A 26,179-nucleotide genomic window follows, 5' to 3' on the forward strand; every position below is an offset into this window, starting at 1 on the left:
AGAAAGAAGAAGGAAAAGACAACAAATAAATCTTAAATCTTCCATCTTGTCTTCTGTTTTCTAAACTAGTTTAAACTCTAAACTTTAACTTTTTCACTCAGTGACTCAAGAAAACTCAAATTTACACACACTTTTAGTTTTTCTATCTAACTTTAACAGTTGTTTTCATGTATCACCATGAAAACACGCCCATAAATTTCATGTTGTGTGAAATTCAGTGTTCTCCTGGATGTCAGAGCTAAGTATCAGAGATAAGGACACACACTCTGTGTCTCAGACTCCAACAAGATCCCACCACTTCTCCTCGTCCTCCCTGTGATCCAGGCATGACCATGGAAGTGCTTCACCCCTGGAAGTGTCCAAGGCCAGGCTGGACGTGTCTTGGAGCAGCCTGGGGCAGCAGAAGGTGTTTGGAACGAGAAGGGCTTTGTGATGCAGCCCAAACCATTCCATGATTCCATGGTCTTGGTCATCCTCCGGTTGTTCAGCATCTCAGGATCTTCCTGGCTAGAGGGAGAGAAGCCACAGCGGACACGGGGTGAGGCAATGAGAGGTTTTTCTCCAAGAGCTGAGAAGTTATGGCTGTGTTCTCCTGAAAAACTTGGCCCAAGCACCCCTCAGTCCTGAGCAGGAGGATGAATCCAGATCTTGTGGCCTTGATCTCTTCTCCACAAGAACTCAGCCGCTCTGCGCCGGGCACACTTTGGGTGCTGGGTTACTGACAGGGAGGGATTTGCATTTCTCTGAAACAAAATTTATAGGAGGTTTATGGTCCCTTTCAGGAAATATCTGATATTTTTCAATCAAGGCTAACCAGCAATTAAAGGGGGTGGACGCTTTTATACCGCACTCCTGGATATTTTGGTGCTTTGCAAAGGTCACACTGCTCCCACTAATCTTCTTTTGTGGATGGGAACGGGGCCAGTTCTGGTTCATTTATTGCACTGAGTATTTTTTAAAGCTGAATTGTTTATTGTGCATCGGATTTTAATTTGCTTAGTGCTTTCCTGGGATTCTGAGTTACGTTATTTGTCAGGAAAAGGACTGTAAAATTATAACTACTGGGCCCAGCGGATTCCCTGATGTAGCACTTCAGTGCTGATATGCAAAGATTACGAAATAGTCAGTGCTCAAACAGAGCATTGTGAGGTGTGAGGATTTCCTCACAGCAACTGGAATAGGAGGGAATTTCTTAGGGAGAAACTGCAGAAAGCTGTGCAGGGCTGAAATCCCCATCCCAGTCTTCAACTGCTGGGTGAGAAGAACGATTCTGTGTCTCTCTAGATGATTTCAATGTGTGCACCAAAGCTGGGTGGAGAAACCCTCCCAACAAGCAGCGGGTTGGGAGTTCCTGTGGTCTCTTACCACAAAAAATACGTTCTAGAGAGGGAATTCAGTGCTGGGCAATTTTCGAGGACGAGATGGAAATGAGAAAGAGTCTGAGGAAAAAAAATCAGTCTTCAGTGTCTTGTTGGGTGAAAGAGAGTCTGTGGGGCTGAGTGGAGACCTGGCCCAGGGTCTGTGTTGCACAGCTGAGGAATTTCAGAGGTTGCTGTCGACTTCTGAGGCCACCACTCAAATCCTGAGCGTGCTGAGGCACCAGCAGAAACCCTGGCACCTCAAACGAGCATTCCCTGTGAGCCTCCCCCAAATCTAACCGCACTGCTAGTTTTATTTTTGGTGTTTTTGGACAACAAAAGCCCCTTTGGCAGAGCACCAGCGATGTCACGGAGCAGCACGGCCGTGGCCATGAGCACACACCGAGTCCTTGAGGGATGTTCCTTGTGGGACAGGTCTGGGAGAACCCCAAGTGTCCGTGGTGATTAATTAAACCCTTAATTACAGGTTGCACATGCCATCTCAGCGCTAGCTATGCTGTATCCCCACAATTCCTCTTTGTATCTGCAAAAGGGCCTTGAAATCCTGCCCAGGGGGGAAAGGGATTTCCTTTTTCTTTCTGTTTTTATGTCTTTGAGTGATTTTGGGCATGAAGCGTCGATTTATTTTTATTGTTTTTTCATATTTTTTTTGTCAACTTTGCTAGTGCTGGCTGGAGACTGTAATATAACTGCATTTCAGCTCTGTCTGTGCAATAATTCTACCTGGACCATTTAAATCATGTTTGTTCATTAGCCATGAGGGGCTGGGTGAGTGTGCATGTTGAGGAAAGAGCACTTTTGAGTGGATAATGTGAATTTGGGGGATATGCTCCACTTCAGGCTCTGAGAGCAAAGGGATGAGAGGCGAGGGAGTGACCAGAGACAGGGAGCTTGGAGCAGTGAGGGCTGGGGATAAATGGGACACAACTGCAAAAGAGAATGGCAGCAAAATCCTCATAAATGAGGTGGGATGGGAGCACATCCATCTCTTTATGCATGTCAGAAATCAGTGTGATCCTCACCTGGGCTGACCCTGAAGGCAGAGTCCCTCCAAAGGAGGAGAATTTGTCATAACCAGTGTGGTGTTAGAATGGGACCCCAACAAGCACCACCTTGTTTTGTTTTGAGCTATTAATCTGTGAACTTCATGTCTTCAGGGCAAAGGTGATGAGCAAGTTGAGAACTTGTCCTTACCTGAGAGGAGATTCTGGAAGTGTTTCCCTTCCAGCTGAAGAGATGCTCGTGACCTGGGTCCATCCCAGAAAGCTGGGAGCTGGGGATTTGTGGAGTGTGATTCATCAATTTATTCCAATTACACTCTTTGATGTGAGATGAATCCACTCCACTGACTGCAGTCATTAAAACTCACTGAGAAAGGAGTTCAAAGGGTTCTGAGGTGTAGGTGTTTATATTTTGCCAGATTATTCTCACTCTTAGTGGTCCAGAGTCTTTTAACTTGTAGAGTAACTACAGTTTAAGGGGCACTATTGCAATATTATGTGGTTTCATTAGTGCTCCTTGGGGCAGAATTTGGTCTCTTAAACCAATAAAGTAAGTTTTGTTCTTGTCTGTTTTTGATGCTGGGAATGTTAATGAAGCATTTTCTATTTGTTTGGTTCCCTGATGAGTAATTCTAAAATCATTTTTAAGCACTGTGTTTCTATAGGCTGTTGCAGACACATTGAGTCACTTTTTAAAGCACAGATTCAGTGAAAAGTGAGCAGATGGGCAGATTTTGCATGTTTGTTGTACGGATTGTGGAGCCAGTCTCTGACATGGGTGAAATAACAGTGGGATATTTTTAAATTCAACAGAACAGCAAGCGTACACAAAAGCTTAAACATTATTCATAGCGGTAACTTAGATTCTATAAAAGTTCAAATAGGAAAAAGAAAAAAAAAGAGGCAAATTCACAAAATGCTGTTAAAGCTGGTGTAAAACAGCTGCTAATTTAATCAGGTCACCCATCCCCCCTCCCCTCCTGGTGATCAGAGCTGGTTCTGCTCTTCTCAGGATGCTGCTTTGGCACAGAGTGACAAAAAGAAGTTGGGACTCAGGACTGTGAGTGGCTGCTTTCCATGACTGGCTTTCCATAACCCAGAACTCCACCTTGTCCTGTCTGCCCTGCATGACCTCTCCCAAATCCTCTGTACAGATCTTTCAAGGTCCCCTTTTCCCCCCTGTATCAGGGAAGGGTTCCCCTTCCCAGGGTGAGCCAGGCTTTGTTGAGATAAGCTTTGCTGCAAGTCAGGAAATAAAAAAAAAAACCCTGGAAAAATCCTTGGGCTGATGAAGAGACATTTTCTGAGAGACCCAGGGAATTCTCAGCCCTTGGATGATAGCAGCTGATCACCACAGTGGTCATCAAACAGAAAATACAAGAGTGGACACTTCAGTGCTTGGCTTTTTTTTTTTAATGGCATCCAAACACATCCATCCAGCACATTCCCACCTCTTTTTCCTGCAGGTATCTCCAGGTGCCATCAGGCCTGTCGTGCACTGCTGGGGTCCAGTGACAAGTCATTAAAAGCAGTCTTAAAAACGGGGAGGATTTGTTTGGCAAAAGAGTCATTTGCCTCCACCCTTCCCTTTAGAATGGCATCCACAAAGCCACGCAGGCAGGAGAGTCTGGTAAGACACAGATTTGGAGGCAGCTCCCAGGAGGGGAGGGAGGAGCAGGGAATGTTTAGCTGTAGAACACGGGCTTGCGCAGGACACGCACCACGTTGTAGGTGTTCAGCCCCGGGGCGTCAAAGCCGGGGGACAAACCCTTGCGGTCGAAGGGGTAGAAGTTGAAGAGCTGCCCGTTCTGCGTCTCCAGTGAGATGGAGGCAGAGCCCAGGTGCAGAACACATGGGAATTCCTTGTCGAAAACGACTTGGAAAACACGATCTTCCAGGTGGTGGAGCTTGATTGTCCGATACTTTTCAGGGATCAGCTCTTCCACGTGAGGCCCGAACTGCTGCATGACCAGCACCCCACCAATTCCAACTTTGATCTCATAGAAAGTCAGGTTGGAATAGGTGTAGTAGCCAACATAAGGGATTGGGTTTGGAGGAGGAACCAAGCTTTTGTCGGCCTCTCTGAAGGCTGTCTCCATGGCAGGGATGAGATACTCGTATGTCTGGGTCACAATGTCCCCACCCTGAGGTCTGGGCCCCGCCATCAGCACGATGAAGCTCAGGCGGAGCTTGGGGATGAGAGAGAAGGTAGCTGAGTAACCATCAAGGTCCCCATCCTTCCTGACAACATCATACCCCAGCTGCTCGTTAATCTCCCAGGGTGTGCCCGTCTTGTTGGCGAAGTATTCAGTGGAGCACTTCAACAGGGGCGTCAGCATCGTCTTCACCGTGTCGGGCTCCAGCAGCCGGCGGTGGTAAGTGCCCAAGAAGACCATGGCCAGCTTGGCCAGGTCAGCAGCCGTGGAGTACATCTGGCCAGAGGGCCGGTACCAGCCCAGGTCGTAGAGTGGGGCCGGCTGCTGGCTGCCGTAGAAGCCCACGGCCATCTGGGAGCGGATGGGCGCCGTGATGTCGAAGCCGGTGTCCTCCATGCCCAGGCGGTCCAGGATGTTCTCCGAGACCCAGCGCTGGTACTGCCCATCAGCAGCGTGGTCAGCCAGCACGTGAGCCATCAGGGAGAAGGCCAGGTTGCTGTAGTGGCATCTGGGAAGGAAGAGGAATATATTGGGATCAGATTTTCATCAGTGGCATGATACCAAGTGGCCTCTTCTTTCCCCTTCTCTTCTTTAGGGGGAAAATTCACATTTTATGGAATGACAGATGCAAGGGAGACAGAGAAAAGCCTCATGTTGTTGCCATGATTTGTTGTTCAATCAAGGAAATGTTTTACAGGAATATCAGCAGAGCTGTTCAGCCCTGGTGCACAGAGAGAGCTGAAGATGGAAAAGAAACAACCCCTCTATATTTGCATAACCTGACTTGCTGTTTATAATTGTTCACCATCCATTCTTTTTAAGAGTTCCAGGTGCTCACCTTAAAGGTCTCAAAATCCCGGGTAAACCTCTTTGGGGATTTGCCATGGGATAATCACTTAGATACCTAAGCTAACTTAAGATGGTAAAAGCACTTAAAAAGCACTTAAAAGCCCACAAAGCAGCATCCAGCAACGTGGAGTCATTAAAGAAACCCGAGTACTCCAGTCCTTAATAACCATGAAGTGATTTAAGTCTTCACACTTGAATGAAGTTTAATGGCATGAAGACATGAAGGGTCATGTTTTTAAAATACGTTTTCAAAATTCGTTATATTTTCAACCCTGTTGGTTTTTTTAATTGTGTGAAGCCACACATCTCATTGAGACCTATTTAGATCATAAATTTGGTACCACTTCAACCTTTTCCAGCCCATTTAATTGAATAAAAGCTTGGTGAGCATATATATTCTTACCCTAAGACTAAGCACATTCTGTATGTAAAACCTTGCGTCTGAAATGGAGCTGAATTTCAACACAGAAAAATGTGTTAAAACATCTATATCAGTGAATTGGAACTTCTTTTGGGAAGAATGATCTGTTAGCTGGGAAATAAAACCAGGAACAAGGAGAGAGAGTGAAAACTCCCAACATATCAATTAAAAAGGTGTTGAGAGACTTTGAGGGGATATCTTTATTTATCTTAATGGGGATCATAAAATAAAGGTACCATTAGAGGTAAGTTACAATAAATATAAATAAAATAAATACAATAAATAAATAAAATAAAAATACCAAAGAAGATGATGGTATTAAAAATCCTAAACTCATTTAAGGAATATCTGTTGTAATGACGTGGGACAGAACTAACACAAGTGACTGGCAGATCCTCAGCCATCCTGGGTAAATTATCTCAGACTGTAATTAATGACCAAACAATTTTGCAGTCTTAGAAAGTTTCTTCCCAGTTAGTTTGAATCCTTCCCCTCATCTGCTGTGCACTGGATCCTGTTGAAGGCTGTTGGGAAGTGTCCAAGGTCAGGCTGGACAGGGTTTGGAGCAACCTGGGATAGTGGAAGGTGTCCCTGGCCATGGCAGAGAGTTGGAAAAATATCCTTTTAAGGTCCCTTCCAACCCAAATCAGTCTGGGATTCCGTGATTCCATGATATTTTGAGTGTTTGCAACCCAGGTAACAGACTTTTAACGGGCTACAGGAATTAAAACAAGCATTCACAAACCTTTTAGACAATTTAGAGACACACAGCTCACCACAGACATGATTTTAACTGAAACCTGTGATGATTAAACTGTTTAAATTAAAGTGCCTTTCCACTTTTGAAAACTTGCATCACTTTAGGCTCATTAAGTGAACTTCAGCAGTTTAATTTGGCTCATCTGGGCTTAAAAAATTAATCCAACCTCCAACAGTCTTCTTTTTTCCAGCCTCTGACAGTCATTTGGGAGGTTTCTTTGGGACTGGCTGCCTTTTACCCACTGCCCACGGGGGCTGGGGATGGGGCTGAAGGTGGAGAAGACATCCAGAACCAAAAGCTCCTAAATAAAAGTATCTGACCTGGTTCCTGGGTCAGCCACCAGGACGTCGTCTTTGAGCAGAGCAAGGGCGTCCTGCGTGTTGCCCTTCCAGAGCAGGCTGGTGGATCTCAGCCTCCTGGGCAGACCTGTGGCAAAGAGAGGGAGAAATCATGGAAATGATGGCTGTGGTGAAGAGAGGACAAAGGAAAGCTTCAATGGCAAAATGGGAGCACCATGGGGTGTGCTGCAGTCTGTTTCTGATACCTGAGATCCAGGAGAACATTGAATTTCATACGATGTGAAATTTATGAGCGTGTTTTCATGGTGATAGATGAAAAGTCTTAAGTCACTGGGTGAAAAAGTTAAAGTTTAGAGTTTAAAACGGTTTAGAAAGCAAAAGACAAGATGGAGGATTTAGAATGTTGTCTATTTTCCTTCTTTCTTCTTCATTTTCTTCTTCTAAAGGTTTTTGGGCAGTAGTAGGTGATTGGATAGAAAATGCCACAGTGCAGCACACAGGTGATGGGTCATTGGGTCATTAAGGAAAATAATTTATGTGTCAACTGTTAATTGGATAAAAATAAGTATAAAGATAAAAGAACTGCATAGTTCAGGGCCATTTTGTGCCTTCAAAAGCCAAAGTGAGCCACAAGGCCATTTTGTACCATCAGAAAGAAAAGAGCCAGACTGCAGTGAATTGAACTTGTGCAGGAAGTCTGGAGAGACCTACCAAGTTTTGTGATAACATCCTGATTTTTTGAATCACCCCAGCTCCTCTTCACAGGATCTATGGCTTGCCTCGGCCAGAACTTGGATCACTTTTGGAATGGAATCCTTGCTGCCAATTTGCAACTTGCTTTGATGCGGAGTTTTGGCAGGGAATTGGGAAATGTATGTTCCTGACAGAAAAACGACTCACAATTGTGTGCTCAGAGACCATGCCTTAATCATGGATTCACTAAGTTTGGAAAAGCCCTCCAAGATCACGGAATCCAACCATCAACCCACGTCCCCAAGTGCCACTCCTCACATTTTTTTAATGCCTCCCAGGGTGGTGACTCCACCACTTCCCTTTCTTCCCGGTCTTTGCCAACACTTTACAAATCTTCCTCTGAAAATCTGATTCCTAATATGGGATCTGAGCATCCCTTGGTGCAGCTTGAGGCCTTCTGCTCTTGTCCTGCATCCTGGCAAAGCTGAACGAGGCCCATTTCTTTTCCTGGCAGCAACACTCTTTTTCCTCAGCTGGCCTGAACTCGGCATTTGAGCTGGAGTGACAGCACTGCTTCTGCCCCTGCTCTGGGGTTATTTGTGCAGCTGCAGGAGCAGAGAAAAGATGCACTGACATCTTCCAATGGACAATGGGCTCCTCCATTTCATACTTGCCCCAGTGGCAGCAAAGAAAACGCTGGAGCAGTGGGAGAGTTCACCAGTCTCCTTGAGGTTCATTGGAAACGATAAACCAGAGCATAATATAATCCAGAGCCATTGATTTCTACCTCGTGGGCTGCTAATTGAAGTGACAAGCGGGTTGTTAATAATTTACAATCGCATCCCATCCTGTCATTCCTGTGGATTTGAAAATCACGCTCTTAACAAGCTGGAGCTTCCCTCCAGCAACGGGCCCATCAAGTGCTGAGGAGAAAAACCTTTGGAGTTACTTTTGTAATATGCAGTGGAGAGCCCAGATAATGAGGATCTATTACAGATCAGTTTCCACAGGAGGAATTTAGATGAAACCTGCTTTACAACGTGTCATGCAGTGCCTTTGATCCCAGTGCTAAGCAGAACTTGTCCCTTTTTGGGGTCTGACACGCGGCAAACGGAAAGCGGAACCGGGAACGTTCCTTTGATTTGCAGTTGGGATGTGGAAACTGTGCATCTCCTTCTGCTGAATTGTCAAGGTCCAAGGGTTGGTGTGTCCTGTGGGGGTGCTCTGGGAAATTTGGGCCACATTCTAAAATCCAAAAATACACAGACGCATAAAAGGAGCTGAGCAGGGGCACAAATCCAGCACGGTGATGGGAGCAGTGGAAGGGCTGCACAGTACAAGAAATTATGCCGTGACCAGCTACTCTTCTGATTTATGCTCCTAACAACATTTCTGGGGTGCATTTCACACCTCCCTGAGTGACAGGAGCAGTCAGAGCAGCTTTACCAGGCAGAATTGCTTCATCAGGCTGGGTAGAGCCACACCTTGTCTGCAGGGAGAGGGGCTGGGCAGGGATGTGGCCACTGGCCACTTTGGGCTGTTCATCTGCTTCTTTCCAGGTTTCATTTCATCTTGGGGAGCCCTCATTTTCATATTGGCTTGCTTCAAATGGTGCTATACCCCATCCTGAGGTCCTGTAAGTTGCAGACATGCTATTTTGACTTTAAATCCTAATTTTAGGGCATTTATTCCGATCTGGAAAAATGCAAGTGTTACAGAGATTAACCAAAACACCACAGCTGTGATATCAGCACAGTGTCTTTGGCCACCACATTTTGTAATCCCTCAGTCAAGTCTTAGCAGCTTTGTTTCTGAGGAAGGTGGAAGTTCTTAGTCCTGTGAGTCCCTTCTCCCTTCATGTAGGAGTTCCCCAATTCTGAAGGTAGCAGCAGATTAACACTTCTCTGACAGCAAATGCCAAGCTATTAATAGCCCAGGAATCCCGGATCAGGAACCACACTGACAGCTAAATTTAGCTCAGAAATCAAAGTCTTTCTATTCAAAGCAAAGAGGTTTGACCCTCAACTCTACATCTCAGCAAAATGAGAGCACTCAGGGCTGGAGTACAAAACATTGCTGTGCAATTGGAGCCTGGTTTCAAGTCATGGTACTGTGGAGAAAGGAACCTGTGTTCACCTGAGAGGAATCTGTGTTCTCCTGAAAGGAATCTGTGTTCACCTGAGAGGAATCTGTGTTCACCTGAAAGGAATCTGTGTTCACCTGAAAGGAATCTGTGCTCACCTGAAAGGAATCTGTGTTCACCTGAGAGGAATCTGTGTTCACCTGAGAGGAATCTGTGTTCACCTGAAAGGAATCTGTGTTCACCTGAGAGGAATCTGTGTTCACCTGAAAGGAATCTGTGTTCACCTGAGAGGAATCTGTGTTCACCTGAAAGGAATCTGTGTTCACCTGAAAGGAATCTGTGTTCACCTGAAAGGAATCTGTGCTCACCTGAAAGGAATCTGTGCTCACCTGAAAGGAACCTGTGTTCACCTGAGAGGAATCTGTGTTCACCTGAAAGGAATCTGTGTTCACCTGAAAGGAATCTGCTCACCTGAAAGGAATCTGTGTTCACCTGAAAGGAATCTGCTCACCTGAAAGGAATCTGTGTTCTCCTGAAAGGAATCTGTTCACCTGAAAGGAATCTGTGCTCACCTGAGAGGAATCTGTGCTCACCTGAGAGGAATCTGTGTTCACCTGAAAGGAATCTGTTCACCTGAAAGGAATCTGTGTTCTCCTGAAAGGAATCTGTGTTCACCTGAAAGGAATCTGTGCTCACCTGAAAGGAATCTGTGTTCACCTGAAAGGAATCTGTGTTCACCTGAAAGGAATCTGTGTTCTCCTGAAAGGAATCTGCTCACCTGAAAGGAATCTGTGCTCACCTGAAAGGAATCTGTGTTCTCCTGAAAGGAATCTGTTCACCTGAAAGGAATCTGTGTTCACCTGAGAGGAATCTGTGCTCACCTGAGAGGAATCTGTGTTCACCTGAAAGGAATCTGTTCACCTGAAAGGAATCTGTGTTCACCTGAAAGGAACCTGTGTTCACCTGAAAGGAATCTGTGCTCACCTGAAAGGAATCTGTGTTCACCTGAAAGGAATCTGTGTTCACCTGAAAGGAATCTGCTCACCTGAAAGAATCTGTGTTCACCTGAAAGGAATCTGTTCACCTGAAAGGAATCTGTGTTCTCCTGAAAGGAATCTGTGTTCTCCTGAAAGGAATCTGTTCACCTGAAAGGAATCTGCTCACCTGAAAGGAATCTGTGTTCTCCTGAAAGGAATCTGTGTTCACCTGAAAGGAATCTGTGCTCACCTGAGAGGAATCTGTGCTCACCTGAGAGGAATCTGTGTTCTCCTGAAAGGAATCTGCTCACCTGAAAGGAATCTGTGCTCACCTGAGAGGAATCTGTGCTCACCTGAGAGGAATCTGTGTTCTCCTGAAAGGAATCTGCTCACCTGAAAGGAATCTGTGTTCACCTGAAAGGAACCTGTGTTCTCCTGAAAGGAATCTGTGCTCACCTTGCAGGGGAAAGAAACCTCCTCACCTCAGCCCCTTTCCTGGCAGGTGTCCTGGACAAGGGTTCCCTTTGAGCACCCCTGAAGTTGCTGACACCCTGTTTCCAAGAGCCCTGCCTGTTCCCTGGGAATTTCACAGGGTCCAGACTGGGAAACAGCCTCCCAGCAGCATTTTTTTAACTCCTGGAATACGGTCTGCCCCCTCTTTGGTGTTTCCAGGGCAGAGAGGGACACTCAGGGAGCTCACCTGAGAGCTGGCTGGCCATTCTGCGCAGGGTGACCGGGGATGGCTTCAGTGGCATCGAGCCTTTTTCCAAAAACACCAGCCCGTCCGCTGTGTATCTCTGCTCTGAGTCCTTCAGCCTCCCCAGAGGGTTCTTAATAACAAAGTTCTGGGCATAACGCTCCAGTGGGTCATCCAGGGATGTCACTTTTCCTTCCTCCCACATCTTGTACAACATGATGGTGGGGAAGATCTTGGAGACGCTGGCAATTCTGTTAGGGAAAAAAACATTTGGAGAAATTTAGCATCAAGAAGCCCATGAATCAAGAGGAAAGAAAAGATCACCGTGATTTTATTCTTATATTTAATTTTTATATTTTATATTTTAATTTATATTTTATTTTTATATTTTAATTTTAATTTTGATTTATTTATATTTATATTTAATATTTTATTTTATATTTTATTTATATATTATATATTATATATTTTATTTTATATTTTATATTTTATTTTAAATTTTATTTTATTTTATATTTATATTTGATTCATATATTTTATATTTTATTTTATATTTTCTTTTTATATTTTAATTTTAATTTTGATTTTGATTTATTTATATTTATATTTTATATTTTATTTTATATTTTATTTATATATTATATATTATATGTTATATATTTTATTTTATATTTAATATTTTATTTTATATTTTATTTTTAATTTTTATTTTATATTTATATTTATATTTACATTTATATTTATATTTATGTTTATATTTATGTTTATATTTACATTTACATTTACATTTACATTTATATTTACATTTATATTTACATTTACATTTATTGATGTTTATTATTTAAAATACTTTATATTTTATTTTTTGCCCATTCCAGAGGGAATTGCTAAAATACAGGTAGGAAGTCTGAATTAATACCCTTAAATCTGAGTTTTTATAAACTGCAACATAACCTCTGTCTGTCCCCAGCAGTGCAGTGGGCTGCTGATCTCTTTCCATTCACTTGGCATTCATAAAACAACACAAATTGTAAATTACTGCTTAGCAAGCACCATAAAACCCCTCCAGCAGTTTATTGGAATTTTAAGGTTAAAATCACAGAACCGTTTAGGTCAGAAAAGACCTTTCAGATCATCAAGCTGGAGCATTCACCCAGCACTACCCAACTTCCAAAATTCCAGGTTTGCCCAGTTTTGTGGCCACCCAGGCCGTCCCCGTGGCGCAATCGGTCAGCGCGTTCGGCTGTTAACCGAAAGGCTGGTGGTTCCAGCCCACCCAGGGACGTGGCCCTGACTCCTGGACCCTGGTGGGGGGTTGGAACCCCCTTGGGTTGTCCCTTCCAATCCAAATAATTCCATGGTTCTGGAGGAAAAACAGCACGACGTCATTTTACCGTTATACAGATGGGGAAGGAACACATTTTGGAAAAATCGCAGCTGAAACTGTCCAAAATCGTTCACTCTGAGAAAATTTCACAGTCAGAATGCAGCCCATGTTTCTTAGCACAGTTACAATGCACTGAAAACTGATCTTTAGAGGGAGGAAGCATTTCCTTCATCTTTCTTTTTGGTTTTTAGCACAACAATTAACAGCTTGGTTCTGTCTTAACCTAAAAAAATAACAGCCAATATGAATTTGACTTCACTGGAACAATGAATAAGCTTATGGGTCTACTTTACATGTTCAGTAGATATTAATCCCAAAAATCAGTTTTTTCCTAAACTGACATTTAGTATTATTTTTTGAACCCTGTGACAATGTTTCCTCCCTGATCTCCAAATCTGTGCAAGCTCTTGGTCTTCAGGTTTGTGCCCTGGACATGCAGCCATTCCCATGTAAGGAATGTATGTTTTCAGGTTCTTTAGGGTCACTGCTACTCCAATTCAAAATATTGTCATGGTCAAATGAAAAAAAATGCATAAATAAATCCAAAGTAACTCAGTAAACCCCCAGCATGCAATCTGGGAATTCTCTTTTTCCTCACAAGGTTCCAGCATGATCCGGCAGAGCTCCCTGCATGGACCTGCAGGTTGTGACGGCGTCTCAGCTCTCCGTTGGTGTGTTTTTCCTTTCCTGGCTCTCCCACCTGTGCCAGGTGTCTCACCTGTAGATGGTGTATTCATTGGGCAGCCCTGAGGCGGGGTCAGAGCCGTTCTTCTTCCCGAAATTGCCCGTCCAGAGCACGGTGTCGTTGTAGATGACGATGGCCGACATGGCCGGGAGGCCGGAGCTGTGCATCTTCTGCCGCAGCATCTGATCCACCTGGGGAGGGAAGGGAAACCATGGACTTCCAAAAGAAAGGTTTTACAACGCATCCAGTCTGTACCAAGCAATGGAATCATCCACCCTCATCATCCCAAATCACTCGAGAGTGATCCTATGAACGGTGTTCTGGCAAAAAAAAAAAAAAAAAGGTATTTTTTTTTATATTTGTTTATCTGTTTCTTCTAGAATTGCTTCTGTTGAATTATCCCGTGTCCTTTTTCAGACTACATGTCCACTGTATAGAAGAATGAGGTTCTCTTCACTCACTGTGAAGAAGAATGAACCAGCTCACCCTCTGGGCAAGAGAACTGCTCACTGGAGGAGTTTTACACATCCATTTCTAGGTACACGTGTTCTCCTCAATTCCCCACCTCCTTCCCCAGGGATGCTCAGTGGTAATGATAGTAAAAGGTCTTAAAATCTTAGAAAATTCGGGGAGTTAGGAAGAAAGTTAGGTTTGGAAAGCCCTGGGAAAAGCAGGCCCTGGGAAATGTTAGGCCTTGTGCTTGCTAAAGACCAGGTCAAGCTGCACCTGTGTAGTCAGAATATGATAAATGATACAATTGTTAGATGTGATTAGATATAATTATTGTTTAGAGAACATGAGGAACAATGTTAGGGGGCTGGGGGGGAATCACGAGAAATCCATGCTTGGGTAAAAACAATGCGTACAATAGAACAATGTAAGTTTAATAATTAATATGTAAGTTGCATAACGATAGAGTATAAAATATGTTCAACTTGAAAACCCAAATCGGGTCAGATTTGGGTCTGTGTACCCCTGACACCCAGAACTCTTTAAATAAAGCACCTTCATATAACCATTCGTGGTTCCTGAACGCTAACAGTAAAATCCTCCATCTCCCCTGCACCCCTGGAGAGAAGCAGCCAAGAGCTGTGTGTCCCTCTGGTCCCTCCAGCCCCACAGACCTTCTCCAGTGCTTCCTTCAGGATGGGGAGGGGGTGGTCCAGCGGGACCGGCTCGGGATAGCGGGGACACATCTGCACGGCTTCTGACCTCACTTCCATCACGGATGGACCTGGAAAACAGCTCAGGGTGACACGGGTGACTCCAACAGACACACGGAGAAGCCTGAACCTCACCCAGCAGCCACCACGAGCTTTCTTGGCCTAAGGGACGCTTTGCACGGGGAAGGGACAACGCTGAATTATTTCTGGTGCCCTGTTATTGCTCATTCCAACATGGGATGGACACGGGATGGGCTTCAACCGACTCTGCAGCCTGGGAGAGTGAAGAACTGGGGCTGCACAAGACTCTGGCGGTGGGTTTAGCCCCCCTGGAAAGATGTTTGGGGAAGCGCTCCTCAGGGGAGAAAGGGGAAGAAAGCTTTTACTGGTCTTCCAAATCTCTGTGCAGCACCCTGGGCAAGGTTAAAACCTCCCTACTCACCGGGCTCCACCTTGGGGAGGCTGTACTGCCACAGGAAGCAGCCGGTCATGGCCACGGAGAGGAGGAAGAGGAGGATGACCAGGACGTGGATCCACTTCACCTCCATGGCAGTGAGTTTGAGGAAGCTCCGGCTGCAGGGCGCCTGCTGGGAATGGAAAAGGAATGGGTTATGGGGGAGAGAAAACACCTGTGTGTGTGTGTGTCAGCTGGGAGAGAGGCCCCTGTGCTGGGGAATAAAGCAGAGACAGGACTGGTGGAAGTGTCCCTGCCCATGGCAAGGGGTGGAGAGGGATGAGTTTTAAGGTCTCTTCAAACTGTTCTGGGATTCTGGGGTGATTTCAGTCCCATTGCTGCACCAGGGCAGGGTAAAGCAGCCCCTGGAGCCAGAAATCACTTGCTGGCTTTCAGTGAGCTCTCTGAGCCGCTAACTCACCTCTCCTTGTTGGTTCTTGTGGAACCCTGCTCACTCCTTTTGCTTTCTCCCCTCCCTGCAGGTGAAGCTCATCATCCCAGCCTGGCAGGAGTCTCAGTTACAGCTCTCACTTCCTCCCTTCTCACCACCACTTATCCCTGGATATCTTTCCAGCCCCCTTTTCCAGAGCCCAGCATCTGTTCATGGCAGCCACCAGCCAGACCATCTGAGCAGATCCAGCTTTTCTAGATGAATGATGGAATTTTTCACTCCGTGCTGCCCTTACCCTTCTCTGTTGTGCCTGTAAATCCCATTCTATCACGTACCATCTGTAAGCTTGGCATTTACAGATGCCATGTTTTAGGAAACTGGCTGATATTTGAGTGTGTGCAGCTCTCAAAACACTGGAGACCATCCAGGTTGGTGAGAGAACCAGATCAATGTTGAAGAAAAACAAGGAACAGATGACAAATGAGGAGGTGCCTGAGCCTGAGCTGTGCTCCTTCACTGCCTGCAGGAGGTCAGGAGGGTGCTTTTGAAAGTTTGGCAATTAATGTTATAAAACATATGGCCTGCCATTTGCATCCAATATGCTCCACATTCCTAAGCTGTTTCAGGTTGTCTGGACTCACTTGTAGGACAGACAGATTGAAATATTCCCTTTAGATTTCCACACAGCCTTTTTTTCTTCTCCCCCCGCCCTGTTTTTGAGATACAGGATAGTTCACGCAAAAGCTTCTGCAAATCAACTGAGCCTTGTCACTCACAGCCAGGGAATCTGCAGAGCCTCTCCCAGACTTGTGGATCCAGCTGGGTTTTCCAGCCTTCACTGGAACTCTGGCTTGCAGCTCCACTTTCTGCATAATAACAGAAATATATCATAATTTTTCCTGAAGGCCCTCAGCCTGGCCAGGCGTTTCTGAAAGCAGCTTATGTCAGGTTCTTCCATAACATAATTAAAATTCAGGGATGGCTGAAGACTGTGCAGGTGCCTGCAGACCCCACTCACACCTGAGCCTGCCTGAGCGCTCCAGATCCATATTCCTGACGTGTTTCTAAATAGGGGAATGCCGTCCTGACAGCAATCCCACTTTTGTTTGGATATACCAACCTCTTTCAGGGCATTAGCTTGGCAGGAGATTCCATCACTCAAGGAAAAGCCTGTGCTGAGATCTCTTTAATCCCCTCACACTGGCAGGGCTCAGTGTGTGTTCAAGGATGTTTTCCTGCAGTGAGGGGTGGGACGGGGCCCTCTGCCCTGGAGTGGTCATGGGATTTCTTGGATTTAGTCACATCTTAATAACATTGACTCCTCCACCAATTTTCTGGCCGTTTTTCTGCCTCTTTCCTGGCCTCACTGAGAAGCCCTGGTTCCTGAGTCCCAAAGAACAAGGTGAGAAAATTATTTTCTGGTGTGTTCCTCACCTCACGGACTCCAGACTCACTGGGCCGCTAACAGAGGACACAGAAATACCGACTCTGAGCTCATCTTTTAGCCCAAACTCATCCTTCACTCATTTACTTCATGTGGATCCTGAGAGCTCTGAATGGCTCTTTTTCCTTCCCTGCGATCCAGTGGGAATGCAAAAAAAACCCTGGCAGTACCACAGACTAGAGATATGGATCTCTCCTTCACTGATGGGACACCAGATACCCAAAGGTGTGAGAAATATTCATCCAAACCACCTTTCAGGGAAAACACCACTTTTCCCCTGCAGCTGGGAGGCCGACAGGCGAAGCAGATGGATAGATCCCTACAAACACACATCACAATTCCCACTCCAGGACCTGTCTGCTCTCACCTTCCCATGGCTTCCCCCTCACTCCGTGCCTCTGTGACTGTCGCTGCTCACAGCACAGACACAGCAAGGCAGGGGGAGGGGGACACTGAGCACTTAATCACATGCAAATGAATGCAAACGCATGCAGGAATGAGCGCACGCGGCTTCCCGTGGGGACAGCTTAGCAGTAGGATACCTTTCTTTTCCGCCCCACTGAGATTTGCAAAATTGGGATGGGGAGAAAACTCGGGGATTCCCCATGGACCACCCAGGCCACTGCCCTGCCCCACAAGGCACAGCTCAGCAGGGATTGGGGACAGCCAGGAAGACCCCCCAGCCCCTCACCTACCACATCCAGGAGCTGCCTCAGTCCCAAAGGCTGACGTCCCTCATCCAGGCGTGTGGGCACCTCAACAACCTCATCCTGGCCAGCCTGAGCCTCGGGCAGGGGCGAGCAGGAGCCCTCAGCATCTCCCCAAGGCAGCTCCGTGTCACGGGCAGGCGCTGCTCCCTCACTGGACTTGGGATTTATCTTCCCAAGGATCCTGCTCCAGGTTTATCTCCACAGGGATCCTGCTCCAGGTTTATCTCCCCGAGGGTTCTGCTCCAGGTTTATCTCCACAGGGATCCTGCTCCAGGTTTATCTCCCCAAGGGTTCTGCTCCAGGTTTATCTCCCCAAGGGTTCTGCTCCAGGTTTATCTCCCCAAGGGTTCTGCTCCAGGTTTATCTCCACAAGGATCCTGCTCCAGGTTTATCTCCCCGAGGATCCAGTTCCAGGTTTATCTCCCCAAGGGTTCTGCTCCAGGTTTATCTCCACAAGGATCCTGCTCCAGGTTTATCTCCCCGAGGATCCTGCTCCAGGTTTATCTCCCCGAGGGTCCTGCTCCAGCTTTATCTCCCCAGGAGTCCTGCTCCAGGTTTCCCCATCCATTTGGCCCATCCAGAGAGTGCTGCTGATCTCCCCTGGGAAAGGAGCTTAAGTGACAGGGACAGGATGGCGTTTGCACAGGAAAGTGCCCGAGAGATTGGATGTTAATTCTTCCTAATGCTTCTGTGCCATGTGTGTGAATCACAGCTGAAACCAGGAGGGCTTCACCATCTATTTTTAGCAGCTTCATCTCCTCCTGACATCTGAACAGGAGGCGATTAAGCAGGACAGGGACAGTCCCTGAGTGCCTCCAGCCAGCCCCGGGAGCTGCTCAAGGGGAGGGGATGTGGGGAGCTAAGCTGGGAGCTCAGGCACTCTCTGGGCTTAATCCTGAAAGCCTCCTGGAGTTCCCCCTCAGTGACAGACAAGGCAGTCATTCCCAGCTCCCAGGATGAAGATGGAGCTGGGATTTCTTCCCCCTGATCTGCCAGGTACCCTGGAGGATAGCGGGAGGTGCAGGAGGGGATCCTTACCCGCAGCTGTAACCCCTCCATGGCTGCTCAGGAGGCTCTTCTCATCCCCTGTGCTGCTGCTCCCCACAAATCAAGGGTTTGTAAACCCCTGTGATGGAGAGAACAGAGTTGGTGCAGGAAACTAGCAGAGCAAAGAGGTAATGAAGGCCCAAGAAACAAAGCCCAGCTCAGGTAAGCAGGGCTACAGGGACAGACATGGGGATAGAATGAGACAGGGACATGGGGGCTGGAATGAGGTGGTCTTTAAGGTCCCTTCCAACCCAAACCATTCCATGAGATAAACCACAGTAACCACAAAAGTCCTCAGCAACACCTCACCTCTCTCTGCCTCTGCTCTGGCAGCATCTTGTGTTTACTCCCAAGCTTCCCATTTCCCTTTCACCTCCAAACACAAGAAACTGAAGCTTTGAGCCCTTCAGAGCTGACACATTTTCACTGTGGCTTCTCCACAGGGTCCTGCAAGGCTCCTTCACCTTGTTCCCTCTCCACAGCCAACAACACCCCCTTACCCCTGGGAATCACCCCCACATCCAAGGGACTGTGTGACAGGACTGGAAGTGCCAGGATAATAACACCACCACCATCTTCCCCACAAACTCTCCCATAAAATCTCCCTCATCCATCTACCTGGCAGCAGCAATTCAATCCCCAACCCCCCAAGAAGAGCTCTTACCGTCCTTGCTGCTACCTCCGGCTTCCAGCTGAGGAATTTGGGGCTGTCCTGCAGCTGCAGATGTTGAGAGCAGCTGAAGCACTAATCCAGCTGCCAGCCTCTCTGAGCACAGATTAACGGGCCAGGCCTCACCCCTCCACAAACAGCTCAGCATCTGTCCAGGGATGCAGCCAGAGGGAGGATTGGAGGTGATGTCCTGGCTCCAGGAGAGCTGCAGAGTGAGAGATGGGGAGTATATTATATTGTATTGTATTATATTATATTATATTATTATATTCTATTATATTCTATTATATTATATTATATTATATTATATTATATTATATTATATTATATTATATTATACTATATTATATTATATTATATTATATTATATTATATTATGTTAATTATATTATATTATATTATATTATATTATATTATATTACATTATATTGTATTGTATTATATTATATTATATTCTATTATATTATATTATATTATATTATATTATATTATATTATATTATATTGTATTGTATTGTATTATATTATATTATATTATATTATATTATATTATGTTAATTATATTATATCATATTATGTTATATTATATTATATATAATATAATATCATATCATATCATATCATATATCATTATAATCTATATTATATTAATTACATTATATTTACTATATTATATTATTTACATTGTATTTACTATACTATATTAATTTTATTATGTTATGTTATATTATACTATATTATATTAATTATATAATATAATATAATGTCATTACATATTATCTATTTTATATTAATTACATAATACTTTACATAATAGAATGTATTAATTACATAATAGAATGTATCAATTACATGATATTTACTATATAATATGTACTATATTATTACTATATTATATTAAATCTATTGTAAATATTATATCATATTATATTATATTATATTATATTATATTATATTATATTATATTATATTATATTATATTATATTATATTATATCATATCATATCATATTATATTATTATTATATTATATTATATTATATTATATTATATTATATTATATTATTATTATATTATATTATTATATTATATTATATTACATTACATTACATTACATTACATTACATTACATTACATTATATTATATTATATTATATTATACTATTATATTATATTATATTATTTATAAAGTACACCCTAAATGCTCTCCAAAGAGGAAGGTGTGGTTGTGCACCCAGTCACATTCCAGATCCAGGGGGATTATGCACCTCGGGGGACCTGCCATCCTATTCCTTCACATCTTCATAGGCAGGGACATTCCAGTTCCATCCCTTCATTCCAGTATCTCCAACAGCATCCCAGAACCTGACAGTGCCCAAAATACCCAGTGGAGCCTGTGCCCTCAGAGCTGTTCCCAAATTTTGGTGAATGGGGCTGCTGATGACCTTCTCTCTAATTAGATCAGCTCAGGTTTCTCACGGTTTTGTCGCCCCCCATTTCTGGGAGCTCTGATTTCCTTCTGTCCCTGCTGGTGCTCTTTGTGCCTCCAGTGGTGATTTTTGGTCTGGGCTCCTCTAACACCTTTCTGGACTCTTTCTGTCTCCATGCACACAGGACATTGACTTATCTTGTGGAGCTGGTGCTGCCACTGATGGCTGGAGGTTCCTTATCTCCTGCTCTGTGTTTATTGAGCCCTCGCTGAGCCAGCAGAGCTCGGGAGCACAAAGCCTTCCTGATTTAGGGAAAGCATTGGGCAGCAGCTCAAACATCAGCGTGTTATCAGTGCTATTCTCCTCCTGCATTCAAAACACCGCTCTGTACCAGCTACCAGGGAAATGACTGGGAAAATGAACTCCATTCCACCCAAAAGCACATCTGGGTGAGAGTTCAGAGCTTGTGACTTGAGGCTTCTGCAAATCCAGCTACTCAGGCTAAGAAAGGAAAGCTAAGCAAGCAGCTAAACCACACAATGTTAGAACTCTGAGTGACCTATTCTGATTTAAAACTTACTTATTAACTGATATTTCTCAACCCATCCCTTGGGGGAGCCTGAGGGTGGCCTCCACTGAATGGTTTTACACTGGGTCCCAGCTTAGAGAAACCTCAGAAGATGTTGTGGTTTCCAGGGCAGCTTCTCCCTCCTTTTCCCAGGGCATCCCTGTGACCCGGGGAGCCACAGCCAGGAGGGAACATCAAACAGGGACTGCAGCCAGAGGATTTTGTGTTTCATAACACCAAAGGTCAATCTGTGGGATAGCTCTGACCAGGAATCAGTGGGATATGACCAAAACAAACAGCTGGCTGAGGGCTTTTCAGGCTTCTCCCCTGCCTCAGCTGCAGATCAGCAAAAAAATCTGCCCAGGCTGGTTGCATCTGTCTCCACTGCCAGCCAAGGAACACTGCCTCACCAGGTATTTTACACAGCTTGTCCTGGAGCAGAGAGCCAGAACGCCCATCAGGCTCTCTCCAGCTGAATTATTTTTCCATCCCTGCCCAGAAACAACCTTTGGCACGAAGGTGACTAATGCAGACACTTTGGAAATCAGCAGTGTGGGAAATTCCCCCCCCACAGAGCCCCTTCCCTCCTGTGGCACCTGCTGGGACCCCCACACCTCTTCTCCTGCTTCCAGGACCTCCTTCTTCTCCTTGGCTTCCTCTCCCACCCCGTTTCCCTGGCTGAATTTGGGGATGCAGCTTGCCATCCCCCACGGGCTTGCACAGGAAGGATCTGGGGGGTGCAGTGGGGGGCTGGTCCCAGCTCCCAGCCCAAGGCTGAGCCCACCAGTGAAGCCTCACCGTGCAAATGTGTGAAGAAAATGTGTGGAAGAAAATGCCAGATGGGAGGAGAAGGGAAGAGCGAAGTGGGAAGGGAAAGAGGAGCAGGAGAGGCTCCATGGGGATGAAGATTTTCCCTGCAGCCCAAGGAGGACTCAGACCAGGGCAGATGTCCCCTGCAGTGTGGAGGGGACCGTGCCATGGCAGATCCTCACACAGCATCCCATGGAGAACCACTCCAGGGCAAATGGATACTCCTGAAGAAAACACAGCCCATGAAGGACCACACTGCTGGAGGTTTTCCTGTGGGGTTCCCGTGCTGGAGCACAGGAAAGGCGAGGAGGAAGGAGAAAGACGAAGAAATCACTTTGTGCTGACCTTGACCTGCTGCCCTCAATGTCCTTTGCACCACTTTTTCCTGGAGGGGGCTGATTAGGGGAGTTTGGAGTGAAGAAGCAAAACTGAATATGAGAAAGGACTGGGGAGTGAGGAGGAAACATGTTGGTTTGATGTCTTTTTGTTTCCCACTACTCAAATTTTAAGGCAATAAATTAATTTACCTTTCCCCAAATTGTGTCTGTTTTAACCTGTGACAGCAATTGGTGACTTCCCCATCTTATCCCAGCCCATCAGTTTTCTTGCCCCCTTTTTTCCCCAATTTTTTGGGGAAGTGGGCAGCTGGGTGGAAGTTCTGCTGCCAACCAAGGCTCTCTCATCACCACAACCATGACAGAGAGTTGAAATGAAATGATCTTTAAGATCCTTTCTACCCCCAATAATTCTGGCATTCTGTGATTCCATGATCACACAGGCAAAATCTCTCCCCTACAGCTTTCTCTCGGTATTGATCCTCAATCTCTCTGTCCTGAAGGGTATCCCTGCCGTTTTCCTGCCAAAAGATGCATTTACAGATCTCCAGGAAGGTCCCAGCAGCTGCTCAGCCCCTGTTTCAGAGCAGGTCCCCACAGAGGGAACAAGGTCTGGTTTTGCTGGCTGGAGGGGACCCATGGGGACATTTTCTGCTCAGATTTTTTTACTGGCAGGAACAAAAAGCACCTCAAACCAAACAGTCTGAGCAGATGAATCAGATGCTCGAGCAGTTAAAGAAGGAATTAGAAAATGAACAAGGGGAGGCTCTCAGCGTTCCAGGCACTGTCTGATGCCAGCAGAGCAGTGACACATCCCAGGGACAAGCTGGGCTGCACTGTCCCCTCCTCCCTGGGCTGCCAGGCTCTCACAGTGGCACAGGAAGGCAATTTCCAGCTCTAATTGCCCTTCTCTCCTTTGAACCATGATGGGGGTGAGGGGGGATCTCCCCCTCCCAGGGCCCCACACTGCAAAGCCCAGCCAGGACTTTGTTGTCCCCCTGGGTGTCCTTTGTGTCCTCCCAGGCACCATTGTCAGCCTTTGTGTCCCGTTACCAGCTGGCTCATTTTATCCACGGTTTTTTGTGCAGCTGAAGTGAGATTTGGAAGTCAAAAGATGGAGCAGAGTTCCAGAGGGGCTCCAGCTGCACGTTCCTGTGTCCAGGATTAGTGGCAGTGGCTCAGGTGACAGAGCAGGGGGTGGCCAGCAGTGCTTTTGCTGTCACTGCCCAGCTCAGGGAATCACAAAACAAGAGTCAGGAGCCTGAGAGGAAACGTGAAAAACGAGCATCACTCCCTTAACAAATTATAAAATTATTATTAATAATAATTATAAATTATATATTATATTATAAAAATTATAATATAAACAAAAAGACAATTAGGGGACAAAGATAATAAAGCAAATGGCCAAGAGCACTGCCAGGAGCACACCTGGTATCTTTGCAACACCCCTTTTATCCCATTTTGCTCTGGGGTTTTAATGTGTATTCCAACTTTTCTAAGAACTAGTTTGCATAGCCCAGGTCTGCCTTTTTAGAGCATGTGCATTTGTTTTTAATTTCTCATTTATTCATATTTATATCTCTATCTATATCATGGGGTGGCTCCAGGAGAGCTGGAGAAGCATTTGGGACAAGGGATGGAGTGCCAGGACAAGGGAGAATGGCTTCCCACTGCCAGAGGGCAGGGATGGGTGGGATTTTGGGAAGGAATTCCTGGCTCTGAAGGTACCCAGAGCAGCTGTGGCTGTTCCTGGACCCCTGGCAGTGCCCAAGGCCAGGTTGGACAGGGCTTGGAGCCATCAAGGTGTCCCTGCCATGTCAGGACTGGGACTTTATGAGCTCTAAGATCCCTTCCAACCCAAACCAGTCTGGAATTCTACGATTCTGTGACCAATCTCTGCAGAAAATCCCCCGTGCTGGCTCCAACAGGAGCTTCCCTCAGCCTGTGCATCAACAGCAAATCCTCCACCACCCCACACCGGGGCTGTCCCAGCTGGAGCCAGATTTGGCTCCCTCTCCTCTTTCAGAGCTGCTCTGAAGCCTGCAGGGAGCTGGGTTTTCACTGAGCTGTTTCAAAGCTCTCTCATTAACTGCTTGCCAGCAGCCAGCTCTCCCATAATGGGGATCGCCTCTGGAAATTGCAGCCCCATAGCAACAAGGAGTTTAATGGTTATTATTGCTAAACGAAGGACACAGGTCTGATAATCCACCTCGTGCCTCCAGCAAAGGCCCTTGGAAATGATGATTTCCCCTTGCAGGTAAGGCAGGGAAACACACACAATCCCAGGGGTATTAAAATGACACGGCCTGGCCTGGCAGAGTGGTTTTTAACATTTCAAAATACTGGAGTTTTTACATATTTTTTTTATTTTATTCTTCTTCATGGAGTCCAGTGAATAGACAGGAAACCTTTATGTGTTTTAAAAATTGAAAGGTATTAATCTCCTTCACAAGGGGAAAAAAAAGGGAAACCTGTTTTCAAGGGCAGGACTCACTTCACATGGCCTGCAGCAGTGGCTTAGGAGCAGACCTGGCAGTGCTGGGTTGATGGTCGAGCTTGGAGACTTTAGAGAGACTCCCCAACCTTAATGATTGGAATTATTAATTAGTTAATTAATTAAGCCCGTGATTTCTACCCACCCAGCAGCTCCATCACCCCTGCCACGGCCAGCAGTGGGTTTCTTTGAGCTTCCTTGGACATGAGCTTGGTGGGACCCTGACCATCTGCAGGATGAGTTAACACTGGAGGTGGTCCCAGATGTCCCAGTGACACGTGGTGGCACCACCCTGCCCATCCCAGCATCACCCACCCCGTTTCTCCTTTTTCCTGCCACCAGGCAGGTGTTTTTCTGACACCAGAATTGTCTGGAGCTGTGGAACTCCTGGGATTGCCCCCCGGGAAAAGGGGAATATCACTTTGCTTGGGTGGGGAGAAAATGGTTAGAGGGGCTCCAGGGTGGGAGGGAGATGGGAGCCTGAGGGGAAGGTGTGCAGGAATAAGAGAAACCCTGGAGAGGGCAACCAGCAGAGAAGATACTGGTGGATTCATGCCTGGCCATGACTGGCTTAGGGCCGTGAAGGTTTTAGGAATTTTTACCCCCTGCAGCTCCCTTTTGGAGCCCTTGGGATCGCATCCACTGCTTTTTTCTGTGCCAGTGGGGCTGCAAAAGCTTTCTGATTTTATTTTTTTGATGAAAGCAGCATTTCTCTCATAGTCACCAAGAGATTCCAAGAGCTGGAAAAGACAGAATATGATAAGAGATATAAGAACTTTCTAATGTCATTGTACATCCTCTATAGGGTGGGAGGGTTGAGCTCTGTGGAGTGACCCAGCCAAGGCAGGCAATCCCTGCTGGGGACCAGGGTGACCCCAGGGAGGGGGTTCAGCACGCTCTGTGCCTCTAAGGGATATCCTCTGGCATGTCCCAGGATGCTGGAGCTGGTGTCTGGCTGCCCCCCAGCCTGACCTCCAAACCTGCAGCCACTGCACAGACTTGGCTGTGCAAACCAAATCGCTGCAAAAAGGAAGAGTGGAGTCTTAAAAGTTTGGAAAGCTGCAGCTCCAGTGGCAATGAGTGCAGGAAAGCCTCCCCTTCCTCAGCCCACAGGAGGATGGGGGATTTGGGCAGCAGGAGGAGGGAGGCACAGGGCTCCCCAAAGCCCGGGTGCCCAGGATGGGCTCTGTGACCCCTGGGCTGGGGCTCAGCTGGGTTTGTGCAGCCCCTTCCCTCCCCAGGCACCTCTGGACTCATGTTCACCCACCATCTGAC

General features: G+C 46.0%; 1 protein-coding gene and 1 non-coding gene across 6 annotated transcripts; one reads left to right on the plus strand and one right to left on the minus strand.

The window, feature by feature from the left end:
• Nucleotides 1-3,923: 3,923 nt before the first annotated feature.
• Nucleotides 3,924-19,289, minus strand: LACTBL1 (lactamase beta like 1). 5 transcript variants are annotated; one of them, XM_005528275.3, is made up of 8 exons: nt 19,261-19,289; nt 18,588-18,675; nt 14,993-15,137; nt 14,512-14,621; nt 13,421-13,578; nt 11,319-11,566; nt 6,887-6,992; nt 3,924-5,044 (listed from the first exon to the last, which is right to left on the minus strand). In XM_005528275.3, exons 2-8 carry the CDS (start codon nt 18,606-18,608, stop codon nt 4,066-4,068), a joined length of 1,767 nt encoding a protein of 588 aa, XP_005528332.2. In that variant the 5' UTR covers nt 18,609-18,675; nt 19,261-19,289; the 3' UTR covers nt 3,924-4,065. The 5 variants fall into 5 exon arrangements, with proteins under 5 accessions (XP_005528332.2, XP_087922720.1, XP_087922718.1 ...); XM_088066594.1 differs by lacking the exons at nt 18,588-18,675; nt 19,261-19,289 and adding an exon at nt 17,535-17,785 and having other exon boundaries at nt 14,993-15,134; XM_088066592.1 differs by lacking the exons at nt 18,588-18,675; nt 19,261-19,289 and adding an exon at nt 17,535-17,785.
• TRNAN-GUU (transfer RNA asparagine (anticodon GUU)) lies at nt 12,527-12,600 on the plus strand. The gene has a single exon. It is a non-coding gene; the product is annotated as a tRNA-Asn (tRNA).
• Nucleotides 19,290-26,179: the final 6,890 nt, after the last annotated feature.

The sequence above is a fragment of the Pseudopodoces humilis genome, chromosome 24, assembly GCF_049639895.1.
Source record: "Pseudopodoces humilis isolate 2021_Gansu_Grassland_sample_001 chromosome 24, ASM4963989v1, whole genome shotgun sequence".
Classification (NCBI taxonomy): Eukaryota; Metazoa; Chordata; class Aves; order Passeriformes; family Paridae; genus Pseudopodoces; species Pseudopodoces humilis.